General features: G+C 37.1%; 1 protein-coding gene across 1 annotated transcript in view; it reads left to right on the top strand.

The window, feature by feature from the left end:
• Window positions 1-15,744, top strand: part of LOC149796490 (choline/ethanolamine transporter flvcr2b-like) — a 52,809-nt gene that overhangs the window by 7,889 nt on the left and 29,176 nt on the right. The window contains exons 2-4 of the mRNA XM_089961204.1: window positions 2,519-3,093; window positions 10,057-10,198; window positions 14,060-14,197. Of these exons, the coding sequence (XP_089817330.1) occupies window positions 2,519-3,093; window positions 10,057-10,198; window positions 14,060-14,197 (855 nt within the window). The remainder of the gene's footprint in view (window positions 1-2,518; window positions 3,094-10,056; window positions 10,199-14,059; window positions 14,198-15,744) is intronic.

Genomic DNA, 15,744 nt, shown 5'->3' with positions numbered 1-15,744 from the left:
AGCGCTTTAGACCACTTGGCCACTCGGGGCCTCCTTTTCAGATCTAGGAACAATATTTCCCATCCATTTTGTATAAAATTTGGTTTGTGGGATATATCATCGGGACCAGATATTTCCAACCTTTCCGCGTGCATTTTTCTCACTCACGAGACTGATAAGAAATTTGGGAAAGATAAGGCAGTAGAAGGCACAAGATAAGACCCAAGTTACGAAAGTTTGGTCGGTCAGATAGGAACCTTTGGCGGGGCCGTGTAGTGGACAACAGTTTCTTAGATAATTTGATTATGAACCACAGACTTAATATGTTTGCCTTTATCTTTTGAAAGAATTTTTATTAGGATGGAAAGTTTGTAGGATAGTTTTGCATAGGTTGCGTTCTTACAGTAGTACAGCAGTTATGTAAACCATGTGAGCAATTGGCAGCATATAGCAAGTATTATGCTGACATTCCGTCACCCCTCCCATATATATATATATATATATATATATATATATATATATATATATATATATATATATATATATATATAATGATTTTATTATTATGCACTATAACATTTTCAAAAGATAGTTTTGACATATATACATAGGATTTTACTGTTATACACTTTATAATTTTTAAAAGATACAATTTTGACATTTATGTAGGAATTTATTAGAATACAGTATAAACTTGTTATAAGATACAATCTTTAACATATATGTAAGATTTTATTATTATACACTATACGATTGTTCAAAGATACAATGTCATAGCAACTATCAATTTTTTTCCAGATTACGTCCCTGTGAATCGACTGGCAAAACACTTGTTTTAATGGTTTAATATATATACACATGCCTTTCTTCCTTCTAAGTTCTAAAATGGCTTGAAATCAGCAATACTCAGCTGGCCTGAGGAGTGGCAGCACGAGGGGTGGAGGAGCGCGGTCGCAAGCATTTTTGTTGTTGTTGGCAGCTGAAATTTTCATGTTATTTCACCTCACCTAAAGTGTAACAGGGACAATTCGCAAAATGGGCGTCATTAAAGACATTTCCCCCTGGCGCCTCAAACCCTCGCGCCACCACTGGGCATGAAGTTAATACATTTACTAAACCACTTGTAAATTTCTTAATTTTGGCCGTTCTCGTGGTTTCTAGAAATTGTGGCGGCTATTATCTAAATTCATAAGTTTGCATGTTGCATATAGATGTTCCTTTTTTTTTTTGTCCAAGAAAGCACTAACTGATTGATAATAATCAATGACATAGTCGATATAATAGAAGCAAACCCAATATTTTGGGGACGATTAATCACCAATAATGAATAATAAGTTTATGAACCTACTGATCTCCCAGAGCAAAACAAATTATGACTCGGGATAGATCACTCGAATTTTTAAAGTAAAAAAATAAAAAAAGTTTAAATCCAGACTTGAGGTCTGTTTATTAAAAATCCAAATATGGACTATTGACCAACGTTCGCATAATCGGACACAAAAAATAAAAAATAAAAAAATTTAAAAAATTACACCTGATCTTGCTTGGATTGACCATGATGAGAAAAACTTAAGTTTTATCACTGACAAGAATGGCTCGTTTTCGTCGAACTCAGACTGATAGTTATTTCGTTTGTCCAGTTTAAACCTTACAAAGAATGTCACAGAGTCAACGCAAATCATGATGACTGAATCATTTACGACGTAAGACATGCCAGTACATTTTTGAATGGTCATTTGATATCATCTCTAGTAGACCAAAAGTCTGTTGATTAATTTATCTATCGAAAGGCAGTTTAGATGAATTCAGAAATTGTCATGCTCAACACAACAGAAATTGTCATGCTTAACACAGCGACACATTGTTACTTTAGGACACACGGTACTAATGATATGGAAAAATGGGAACCAGCCAGGAAATGGGTGGACGTAAAATAGAGTATATATGGGTTTAGCTGACCAGGATTGGTTAATAATGTAAGTTATGTTTTAGGAAAAAGAATCTTTTGAGAGCTTATCCTAGCTGTAAGTGAAAAAAAAAATTAGAGCCATTGTTTTATTGATGGAATTTCAGTCCTTTAACAGTCTTGAGTTTGGAGTACTCATTACTAAAATCAGCACCTGACTCTTTGTTGTGGAATTGAAAGCACATGATTCAAGCATATGCAGGTCCAGAAAATGCTGCGGCTCATATCCTTTCCTCAGCATAGAAGTTGACACCCAGGTTTCATCTGTACTGATAAATATAGGTTTGATCATGAACACTTAAAATTTTTAAGTTATTGAATTTTTAATATTATGGTGTTTGCATAGGTTTACTATGGGAACTGAATTAGTACCGTACGTCCTTTATCTGACGATGGTGATACGAAACTGGGTAAGTTCAAGTTGTCATTGAACCCATAATCTGTCTCAAGCTGATAATTCTATGCTAACTTGCATTGGCCACGTGTCTCATTTTCAACACTAACATTTGATACAAAGTTCTGCGCCACGTTTTGAAAAAAAGACCTTTAAGTTTGCATTTGTTATCATGTCAGGTGAAATACTCAGCAAAAAGGCAGAAACAAGACCAGAAGGTGGCGAGGACAAACTTTTGCCGCCAGTGACCCCAACCGAGGCTTCAAAAACAGCAGATGTCTATCTGGAAATTCCGCAGGTTTACAAGCGTCGATGGCTCATCCTGGTGCTTTTTGTTGCCTTCTCCTTCAGTAACGCCTACCAATGGATACATTTAAATATTATAGCCAACGTGATCGTTAAATTCTACAATGAAAGTCTCCCCGGAGATTCGTTCCAGCAGGAAACAGCAATAGATTGGCTCTCGATGATTTATATGCTTGCGTACATTCCGTTAATATTTCCAGCTTCGTGGCTTTTAGACAAAAAAGGGCTAAAGATAACTGTGATATGCGGTGCCTTCTTAAATGCCTTAGGGGCTGGACTCAAGTGCGCAAGCGTGGCCCGGGATAGATTTGGTGTTTTGATGTTCTCGCAAACCATTTGTGCCATTGCGCAGATATTTATATTAGGAATTCCACCTAAACTGGCGGCAGTGTGGTTCGGGGCCAACGAGGTTTCTACGGCAACGTCGATAGGAGTGTTCGGTAACCAGGTAATGTTCTTGACCTTTGAAAACTTCTCTTTCTTAAGAAGAAAATAAACTTTCTGATAGTATAACCTGTAGGTTGCAAGTAACTTCTTTTTTTCTGATAACAAGACTGTCTAAAAATTAGTGATATAGCTGACCTTTGCTACACTTTCAGTTTCCATGTGGTAACCAAATAAATCAACACGAATATCGTAGGCAGTTCTTTAGTGGTATTATAGTCAGTCTACATGAACATCGTAATCATAGGCTGTCTTTATTGTGGTAGAGAATAGATCAACTCTGACTCTGGCCACATGTATATCAATGAAATGTAATATTATATAACGTGTGTGTCTTTCATGCTATGTATGGAACGCCAGGATATTGCCTTTCATTAATATATTATGTGCTCTTGTCTTTATATTAAGTGCTTTCTTCATTTTGCCTTATAGTTGATTTATTTTGTATGGTAGATGCGTAGTTACACGCAGTGTTTTTGCCATAGCATGCGATAGTTTCGTAGCAAGACATATATGCGTTAGTTTAGACATTTACATGTATATGCGTTAATTAGACAATACTTATATGCGGTAGTTAGTACTTTTTTGCGGAAGTTTCGATATTATATGCTGTAGTTAGACATTACTTATACGTAGTAGTTAGACCATAATTATACGCGGTAGTTAGACAATACTTATATACGGTATTTAGACAGTACTTATATGCTGTAGTTTTTGATATTATATGCGGTAGTTAGACATTACTTATATGTGATAGACATTTATATGCGGTATATGAGGTGTTAGCAGTGTTTTTAGCTACAAATGGCTTCATGCAAGTCATTCGGCTCATCAAGGCAATAACCATCGAGTCAGAATCCAAACCTACGAGTCCTATTCAAGTCGATGATCAGTCTTCAGTAGTTTGTAAAAAAAAATTATATTGTTTAAATACACAACATAAATATTAGTTAAATAATGTGACTAAAGCCAATAAGGCAATTCCCTTGCCAGACGCAGCTGAACATTCTGTATTTGTTAAAAATCTTGTTGATGGTGTCATGTCAGTGCTTTCATCTGCCATTGCTGTCATAAATGACGAATTTTGCAGCTCACGTATAAGACTATCCTTAACAACGTTTGACAGGCTCTCCAGTATCTCTGAACAGGTAGTAGCTGAGTCGTACTGAACGGCGGAATTCTTCATGATGCCAATGGCATCAATTTCTTCAGCAGTCAGGTCATGTATTAAATTAGGGAGAGATTTGTATTTTAAAACAGGAATGTCTTTTACACTCAGACAATGTACACACTTAAGTAGCACTTTCTCTTTTATGTCTTATTTTGAAGAATGTTTTTGTAAACCTGCATTCACATCTGCCTGGTGTTGTGGACCTTCAATCAGCAGTTTGTGTTCTGGCAACCCAGCATTACCTTGCCAGTGTACTGTTCTGAAAGTTATTGTTTTTTGCACATTTGGTCATGGAGGTTTTTTTTTAAGCCTCTGTACATATATGGCAAAACATAAAGGTGTCTTCACTGTCACATTCTTCACTCGACTTAACTTCTTTTTGAAAAATAGCCACTGTGTTTTCAACCATTGCTGCACAAATTACGTTTTATCTTACGAGTAACCGGTAAGTCATCTTTTGATCATGAAGGCTCCACTGGTTCGATACACAGGTGCTCGACGCGAGCTTAATGTTGAGAAAAAAAACACAATATTCTGAAGGGAAAAAAAATCACACAGAGTGACAAAGATATCTTAGATGGGGGTACATGACCCGTTCTGACATAGGACCCTCTCTATCATAATATATAAGAAAGAAAGTACGTAACTTCCAAATACTTCGTTCCACCCATGACCCTCGATTTCCTTCAGCTATTTCCGTCTTTAAAGGCACGCGACCATACAGTAAAGTTTGCTTTACTCCTGAGATATTTTTCTATTCATGAAGCCATCATTGACTCTTCTGCGTTGTACCAAACTAAAGTTACGGGCTCCAAAACGTGCGATTTTCGCGAATTTTGTATCTTGGGACAAGTGCATGCACATGTGAAAAACGGTGAAAAGCTACATGTACCATGTTTGCGACTCTACGATGCATTCCTTCTTGAATTACAGAACAGTGGTAGATGCATACGTAATTTTTTACGTACCATTAACTCGATTCAACATTAGGAATCCTGTTTCGTGCAAGAATTAGACATTGTCTTCTTCACTGTACATACGTCGTATACATGCGACTCTATTTTCAAAATAGGTAAACTATGTGGCACACACGTCAACGCCGAAATATGATTACTCAAAAGGTTATACTTATTATCACATGTGCTCGGACTTGTCTCAGCAGTTGTTGTTGTTGTAGGGTTTAACGCCATTTTTCAGCACGCGATAGGCTATACATGACGGCCAGTATTAATGGTGGAGGAAGAAACCGGGAAATCCCCGGAAAGAACCACCGACCCTCGAGAAACTACTGGCAAGCTTTCTCACATATCCACATTGGCCGAATCCGAGACTCGAACCCACGCCGACAGAGGTGAGATGGCAGTGATCCGTAACGGAGAGCGCTTTAGACCACTCGGCCACTCGGGGCCCCTGTCTCAGCAGTAAAAATTCGCGAAAATCGCACGTTTCGGAGCCCGTAACTTAAGTTTGGTACAACGCAGAAGAGTCAATAATGGCTTCATGAATAGAAATATATCTCAGGAGTAAGGCAAACTATACAGAATGGTCGCTTACCTTTAAAGACGTAAATAGCTGAAGGAAATCGAGGGTCATGGGTGGAACGAATTATTTGGAATCGATGGTCGGTTGTAAAAGCGCGGTCCAAATGATAATTTCGTTTGTTTCGGATCTATTGTGCGCCATTTTCAGTCGAACGCTGACAGTATCTTGGAACAACGCAATGCATACAACGAATGAAAATTGTTGCTTCGTTGCGTGACAAGGATGCGCATTAAAAATTAGTGTCTGCAGAGAATCACTTTAAAATCACGTGTTTAATTTCCGCCTTGTTCTCGTGTGTGGTGATTATACGGTTCTAACATCCTGTTGCTACAAATGACGTGACAGTTGCAGGTCACATAAGGTCGGCTCCAGGCTCCACACTCACTTGTAACTTGTACCGCTCCGGTGGCCTAGTGGTTAGAGCGTCCGCCTTGGAAGCGGTAGGTCGTGGGTTCGATCCTCGGTCGAATCATACCAAATACTTACAAAAATGGTACTAACAGCTTCCTCACTTGGTGCTTATCATTTAGAGGTTAGTGTTAGGACTGGTCGGCATGGTGTCAGGATAATGTGACTGGGTGGGGCATCGTGCTACATGTTTGCGACATGATGCCCCAGTGCTAGACATCACAATAAAATGCCACACTGCAGACATCGTAGCGATATGACTGAAAAGTTGTTAAAGCTACATTAAAAATCCATGTAACACAAACACACTTGTAACCCTATGTATTATGATAACATCAGCGTAATAAACTGATGTGTGCATTTTTTTCCCAGTTTGGGAGAGTTTTAATTTAGTCAATAAAGTAGTTAGAGCAAACCTCTATTTTGTGTTAATCAGCAAAACATAACATAAATCGGATATGGTGAAATCATTCTTGCAGGACTCACACCCCAGTTGTTTTGTATGGCCACCATATTATGTTATGATGCCCCTCCGTTTGTCTGTATGTTGACAAGACACTAACTCGTGTTTTTCGTCATCTTCAGTTACCAAACATTTGCAGGTGGTTTGTACATGATGTAAGTAAAGATACTGTTGATTTTGGTGTCATAAGGTCATTTGTTTGTTTTGTTTTTGTTGCTTTTAACGGTACATTGAACAAATTATTGGCTTTATCAACCAAAACAAATAGGACCAAAGTGCCTTTTCCAAGGACAGAATGGGTCTGCAGACACAGGTTGGTCTTGGTGGGTATCGAACCAACGACCCTTGGATTACGAGTCCGACGATCTACCAGCTGAGCTTCTGCAGCTCCCTGTGTCAAAGAGTCAAATACCAATGTCATTTTGACGGAAGGAATAAAGATGGTTTCTGCGCAGTAACATCAGAGACCATGACCAAATGTTGGGCTGCTAGCATTTTGGTAAGGTTGTTGATAGGCTATACATGGCGGCCAGTATTAATGGTGGAGGAAGAACCCGGGTAAACCCCGGAAAGAACCACCGACCCACGAGAAGCTACTGGCAAGCTTTCTCACATACCCACATTGGCTGAATCCGAGACTCGAACCCAAGCAGACAGAGGTGAGATGGCAGTGATCCGTAACGGAGAGCGCTTTAGACCACTCGGTCACTCGGGGCCCCTTTTGGTAAGGTAAAGCCTCTTGATTTGGGGGTCAAAAGGTCAAGGTTGCCATGATTGAAAGAATTAAAATGTCTGCACAAAAATACCAGTTATCAACCATATACCTTAATGAAAGCTAGTGGATGAATTATTAGGCATTGGGTAATGAAGAGATATATAGATTTTGTTTAATCATAGGGTCAAAGGGTCAAGATCATGACTGGAAGAAGAAGATGGTTTTTGTATTACATTTATTTTGAGCTTGTACCTTGACTGGACCCTGTAGAAGGCATGCACTTAAGGTATGGAAGAAGCCTATTGGTTTTGGAGTTAAAATAAAAAGTAAAAGACCATTCTAGCTTAAAGAGAAATGGGTTTTGCAGAGTAACTTTTGGTTCAGAGAGAGTTTCTTCAGCAACACTTTGACTGGCATACACTTAATGTACACATAAGGCATACACTTAATCTAATAAAGAAATCCATTGATTATGATGTCTAATGGTCAGAGGACAAGTTCATACAAATCTAATAAGGAAATAATGGTTTCTGCACATTAATTTTAGTATGATTAAACAGTGCTGGTTGGTTGGGGTCCAGAATTTTTGTCCCCATCCCCAGGCTAAAATAAAAGCACAGTCACACAAATGTTCAGTCACTTGGCCATCATTTTATTATTGTATGCGTTTATTAGTTATGAAATAGACACATAGACTTTTGGTGCCCCTTTTGAGGAAAGTCAGGTCCCTTTTGAAAGTTTGGAAACAACTGTCATTGGAACTGTATTTTCTTCGAGATAATTTTGAACTTTGAACATATAAAAGTGGTTAGAGCCTCAGATGTGGGAGGTTGCGGGTTTTAACCCTGGCCAAGTCATACCAGAGACTTGTAGAAATGGTACTAGCAGCTGCCCCAACACTTGTTTAGTACCTGCATGCTGCATACAGGACTAAAAATCATTGGGCATTTAATGTCATGATCAATGAACCCTTGTTAATGATCAGTTGTTAAACACATTATTTTCAAATATATCACTGGGGATAACCGTTGACATTGCAGATACAATGCACAGAACTAAACTTACGGGTTAAATACAGTTAAAACATGGGGCTAAATGCTCAGAACATTAGACACCAAGTCGTGATATATATATAGCTGTGTGAATGTGTATAATAAAATTATGAAATTGAAAGAATGTGGAATATGCTTTGGTATTTTCATTGAACCATGATTTATTTCCAAATACCTTTCCACTGTGTACCCCTCCCCTTCCCTCTCATGTGTATACAATGAGGATGGTATAGCTGTTGCTATTTCTGTCCCTCTCTGTTCATAACCCATTTATATGTCTGTAAACATGTTTTCAGTGGATAACTCTCCAGCTGTTCAAAGTACATATCTGCATGAAACTTGTTACACATACTGGACTGGTGCAGTGCCTTTTTGCTATTTACAGTTTTACATATTAAATTTTTTTGGGATTGTTTTTGTTCGTTTTTCTGTCTATCCATCACTGATCTGAACATTCATTTCCATTGCAAACTCCAAAATTATTTAAGATATCTATGAGATTCAGTATTCATATTAGATTAGAAGACTAGTTTCACCTTTTGCTTATTTATTATTCATTTTCAATATTTTAAACTTTTCATCTGGTATTGAAGACAAGACCTCTAATTTGGTATAAGGCACACTTCCTAATGGTGCTGTATTTCTATGCTTAGTTTCATCACTTAATCTCAAACAGCTCCAAAATTCTGAGCGGAAACGAAAGTGTTGTTGATAGATGTATGGAACGTGGATACTTCTTCTTCACTTTTCAGGAAAAGATGGGGTAAACAAATGTGTGTGATAACACTTTAGGTGCGAGTCCTGTATTTCCACTTTTACTGTCTTCATTTTGGTGGCACTCAGACTAAAGCATATAATGACATATAGCCAATGAATATAAAAGAAAATGCACAGTAAATATTACAATTAGGCGCCACATATAAGGATAAAACCACACTATATAGTGTCAAAACCATTAGCAAGAAACAAAAAATCAACACCTTATAATAACACATGATATATATAAAGCACAGAATATAAAAGCAAGTACACTGACTTCAGTAATGATAGACCCTAAAAAAACTGCCTTGGGGTTCCTTAAATATGTAACCATAAGCTTTGCAATCATATTCTCTCTCGGCACATTGTCTCTTTCTCTCTGCCTTTGTGTGCCTGATTCTTTATTGTTAAAAGTCTCTTTCCCAAGCTGTCGTGGATTTCATTTTTGACAAATAATATTCCTTTTTAGTGTCCACATGTTTTTTGTCCAAAACAAAGTTTCCATGTATTAATGATGATAAATTCAATAGGGCTTATCTCTGCAGTGACTCGTGTTACTAAAATGAATTCCTTTTCCTTTAATTTCAAATTCGGCACATATATCACTCTCTCTTGTGTTATATATTGGACGTATATCCGTTATTTCTGAATAAATGTATTAAATATACATGCAAAACATGTTTCACTGGTATTTATGTAATAATTGCTAATAATTTTATGTATGAAATGTTGACGATTTAAGTTGCCTTGATATTTGTTTTGCCAAAGTCTTGAATTACTAACATTTATAGCAATGATGTTCCGATGTGCCTTCTCCTATTCAGTTGTTCAGCTGCAATTGTATACATGTATTTCAGGTTGGCGTAGCTGCTGGGTTCCTTATTCCACCGATATTGGTACCGAACTCGGATACTATGGAAGAAATAGCAGATGATCTTAGCAAAATGTTTTATATAGGAGTTGGGGTCACTACAGCTCTGTTAGTAATGATTGTAATTGGTAAGTTTTCTCCATCTTGATTTTTAAAAAATACCATGATATCCTTATAGTTATCAAGTACAAATCTTGCATGCTTCATGTTTGTTGGATTTTAAGTCAGTTCATTCAGGATCGGGTTCTTGGCTTGATATCTTCTTTTTCATAATGTTATGACTCACATATTTGACAATTTGAGTGACTTGAGAAGGTAATGCAGATAGCAGTCTGATTAAAATTAGATATCTACTGCCCTATGTGAAGATTTGACAGCGACCACTTAAGGGTTATGATCTGGTAACCTATATTACCATAATCGATAATTTATCCACCAATCAGATGAATTCTTATACCTTGGTGTGTGTGAGACAAAGCAGCATGGCTGAAGAGCATCAGTGTCTGCTGAATGATTCAATTAACTTTAAAATTTCTGAAAGCTACACTTCCATTGGCTAATTCAAAGGTCACTAGAACATGACCCCTAAGTAGTTGCTGTCAGATCTTTGAGTAGGACAGTAGAAATGTGATTCTAATCAGACTGCAGATAGATGGAAAAAAAATTAAAGGCATGTTGAGCAGTTTGCTAATGTAAATATACCCCTACCTGTTCTGAAGACCACCCATACTCAATAATGCAGATAAAATGGTACAAAAGGGGCATAACTCTCCTGACAATTGTGTGATAATAGGCCAACATTAATGTATTCTGATGATTACAATAATAATTTCACAGCAGTCTATGAAAAGCTGCAAGATTAGTTATACTATAACAGTTGTCATTTCTATAATCCAGTAGTATGTAATGATAAAGGCCAATAACATTTACAAAAAATAAGTCAAAGAGATCATAATATGTACAGAGTTTCAGAGAGATTCATAAAAGAACCTGCAAGATAAGTTGTGTTCGAAAGATTCTGTCTGCTTTCAGCTGCAGGATTAAAAGGGCAATAACTCTAAATTCCTTGTGAGGTTTGGCAATATGTGCATCATCTTATGATGGCCATAATAGGCACAATGTTTCATGGTGATCCGCTGAAAATTGATGAGATTATTCTGTTTAACACTTTGTAAGTACAAAGTTTAAAAGAGCATTCTAGCAAATATCCAGCAAGCAAAGTAATTCATCGATATTCATATCTTCAGATGATGACCATAATATGTACTAAGATTCATAGTGATCTATCAGATACTGTGGGATGACTTTGCATTGACAAGATTCTGTCATACAATACACTCATCTTTATACCCACAATGGCAATACCTCTATAAAAATTGCTTTGACATAGTGATTTGATGATATTCACAAAATCAGATGATAACCAAGTCTCATAGCATTGTATTGAAACCATTATCCTGGCTGTATTCACATGATTATGTCATATACTGCATTAAATGCCGAGTTGTTTCTGTGTGATTCGTCCACAGCTGCAAGTAATAAAGGGATATAACTCTTATAAAACTTGACAAAGTTTCATAGCATTCATTCAGAACTTGGGGGCGAATTGTGCTGACGAGATTATGCCAAGTGCTACATTAAACTCCAGGACAAAAAGAGCAATAAAACTTGTACAATTACGGAAGCAAATGGATTTATTGATGTGCACATCTTCAAGAGATGTACATAATATTTATAAAATGTTATGGCAATCCATTAAAACAACATTGTGTGCCGGACTGAAGGTCAGTATGACAGACTTGAGGATTACTATGGACAGTATGATGGACTTGAGGATTACTATGGACAGTATGATGGACTTGAGGATTCTATGGACAGTATGACAGACATGAGGATTACTATGGACAGTGTGACAGACTTGAGGATTGCTATGGACAGTATGACGGACTTGAGGATTCTATGGACAGTATGACAGACATGAGGATTACTATGGACAGTGTGACAGACTTGAGGATTGCTATGGACAGTATGACGGACTTGAGGATTACTATGGACAGTTTGACAGACTTGAGGATTGGTATGGACAGTATGACAGACTTTATATAAGACAGCATCCAATAACACCAATGTGTGTCTGCTTATATAAGACAGCATCTAATAACACCAATGCCTTTTTCCAGTAGTATATTTTTTTATTTTTTAACAATTACTTTTTTTTACTACGCTACCTATTAAACTTTTCTAATTCTATCTGCAACATTGCAATCTTAGAATTATTTGCAGTGGTTATTGAAAAAAAGAAAGCGTCCATGGCTTTGTCAGTAAGTGAAGATTTAACAACACTAATATGTTATGTGGGAAGCCCAATCTCTTTGGATGGGAGTGGAGTGGCAGAACACTGCCTGCCCCCCCCCCCACGCAAGATTGGGCAGATTTGCATTGTGAGCTAAACACTGAGTTTATGTTTACAAAATATTTTAAGCATGTTAGAGTTCCTAGTTACTAAAGGATGATTAATGAATTTGTCAAACATGTTATTTAGTGTCCAACTTGTTACTAAAGGATGAATAATGAATTTGTCAAACATGTTATCAAGTGTCCAACTTGTTATTAAAGGATGATTAATGAATTTGTCAGACATGTTATCAAGTGTCCAACTTGTTACTAAAGGATGATTAATGAATTTGTCAAACATGTTATCAAGTGTCCAACTTGTTATTAAAGGATGATTAATGAATTTGTCAAACATGTTATCAAGTGTCCAACTTGTTATTAAAGGATGAATAATGAATTTGTCAGACATGTTATCAAGTGTCCAACTTGTTACTAAAGGATGATTAATGAATTTGTCAAACATGTTATCAAGTGTCCAACTTGTTATTAAAGGATGAATAATGAATTTGTCAAACATGTTATTTAGTGTCCAACTTGTTATTAAAGTTTGATTAATAAATATGTTGAAATTCTTGATAATGAATATGAGATCTAATTGATGCTGACTTGTTCCTTATCTACATTGATAACAGCTGTCACTGACATCCATACGTGATGTAATTTTTTTGGTACAGCAATGCTAGAGATGTCTGAATCTACTTAATTGTTGTTGTTGTTGTTGTTGTTGTAGGGTTTAACGCCATTTTTCAGCACACGATAGGCTATACATGGTGGCCAGTATTAATGGTGGAGGAAGAACCCGGGAAAACCCCGGAAAGAACCACCGACCCACGAGAAGCTACTGGCAAGCTTTCTCACATACCCACATTGGCTGAATCTAAGACTCGAACCCATGCAGACAGAGGTGAGATGGCAGTGATCTGTAATGGAGAGCACGTTAGACCACTCGGCCACTCGGGGCCCCTCTACTTAATTGTGGATGTCTAACAATAACTATGGCCAAAAGCAGTTTATTTAAATTCATCGCTTTGAAAGCATTTTTAGTGTGGTACCAAAAGTCTCATAAAGGTGTTGAAAGGGAGAGGTGTTCTAAAGAATAAACATTCACTTAATAAATGACAAAGTATTTAAGTGTTTGGATGATAGAATCGGTGGTAGGTCTAATGAGTTTTGGAATCATCATCAAGGGCAAGAACAAGAAACAGATTTATCTCAGTTCACATTAATATGCAGATTAACAGATCACTGCAGATGCACCAATATTTTGCCATTGTCACCATTAAGACCTTCATCAATGATGATCACTATCACATTTACCACCACTGACATCAGTACTAAATAGCAAATAATTGCAGATCTGTAAGATGATGAAAAATAAGAGGACATTAACATCAGCCATATTAATGATTGTGTTGATGACCCTGACGACAGTGTCATTGTTGGTCATAGTTATATATCACTTATCGTTGTGGTAGTACTTTTAATGATGATGATTATGACAATGATGAAAAAGATGATGGCATCAGAGATGACTATATTGAAAATGATGAAGATTATGATGAAGACACTAATAATGATGTTAATGACTTTTCCAGTTTTTAAGGCTCAGCCTCCACGACCACCTAGCAAGGCGCAGATGTTAGCAGGACAATCCAGTGATAATCAACACTATGGCAAATCTCTACTTAATCTGTTGCGTAATCGTGGATATTTGATTCTTCTGGTAACATATGGTGAGTCTCTGTCTGTCTCTCTATCTATATACATATATCTTAACTTGCTTCCTACCATCTTGCCAATCATGTAATCAGCACACAAGCAAATAGACAAAGTTATGAGCTTTCATACCAGTCCACCTACTGGTTTCATTTACTTGCTGACTATTCAGCTTTGCTAGACAAGGTTCAGATATGTTAATCTAATCAATACTTTGGTGGATCAGGCAGATATTGATGTGCTTTGGGTCTGTGAATTTGATTGGATGATATTGATGTGCTTTGGGTCTGTGAATTTGATTGGATGATATTGATGTGCTTTGGGTCTGTGAATTTGATTGGATGCAGTGGCAAAATCATGCCAAAATGTCCTCTTTGCAAAAGTGGGAATTTTACAACAAAACACATAATGATCATTGATGCAATGTAATGCATATAAAATGGAATGTGACATCATAAAGAACCTTTTACTTCACATAAATACTTTACTCTATATGGATAGCATTCCAAATAAAGAAATATGAGCTAAAGTAATAGATTTCACTACAAAAACCATGATTAGTTGTGGACAAGTCATTTTATTGCAAAAAAAAACAGATATGTACATATATAATGACTAGATAATAATCTTAAAATGTCTCCTGTACTGAGGAAGGACCACTGTTTGGAATGGGTATTCACGCTACTTAGGGGTGGATTCGCTTGTGTGCATACTGGATGCCCCTCCCTTACATGTCTGTTTCAATTGGGGAGACCCCTCTTCTCCAGTGGGAACTGAATGCTTAATCGAAAGACATTGAAAGACTTACCAACTATTTCGGCTTATCCAAAATTAAGAAAATAATTAACTAACTATCACTATACCTGAACTAAAAAAAAAACAAGCTGGTATAGATTATAACTTAAGCACTTAGGTACAAAATAAGAATTACAGATGGGGCCAGAGCTGTGTGAAAAGAAGCAATTATGAATAAAGTCCATATTAATTAATGACTTGATCTTCCATCTGATTGGCTGAACGCTCTAGAGGCCATGTTTCAGATCAGATTTAGTCAGACTTGATATGTAAACATTCATTATATAAAATCTCAGATGAGTTCAATGACATGTGACATCCACATATATAAATGAGATGATTTTGCATGTGATTGGCTAAACTTATGAACACTCCAAAAGCCACATTCTGATCAGATTTTAAGCAGATTGGGTTTGTAAGCTTATGTCACCATGATCACAGACAAGTTTAATTAGGAGTGATGTCTGCAATTAAGAATGTGGTTATCTTGCATCTGACCGCTCCGTGGCCTAGTGGTTAGAGCGTCCAACTTGGATGCGGGAGGTCATGGGTTCAATCCCCGGCCAAGTCGTACCAAAGACTTACAAGAATGGTACTAACAGCTTCCTCGCTTGGCGCTCAGCATTACGAGGTTAGTGTTAGGACTGGTCGGCCTGGTGTCAGGAGAATGTGACTGGGTGGGACATCACGCTACATGTCTGCGACATGATGACCCAGTGCTAGACATCACTATAAACTGCCACACTGCAGACATCGTAGCAATATGACT

This window comes from Sinohyriopsis cumingii, chromosome 6, assembly GCF_028554795.1.
Source record: "Sinohyriopsis cumingii isolate HCF-2022 chromosome 6, ASM2855479v2, whole genome shotgun sequence".
NCBI classification, from domain to species: domain Eukaryota; kingdom Metazoa; phylum Mollusca; class Bivalvia; order Unionida; family Unionidae; genus Sinohyriopsis; species Sinohyriopsis cumingii.
This window is presented reverse-complemented; position numbering and strand designations above follow the sequence as displayed.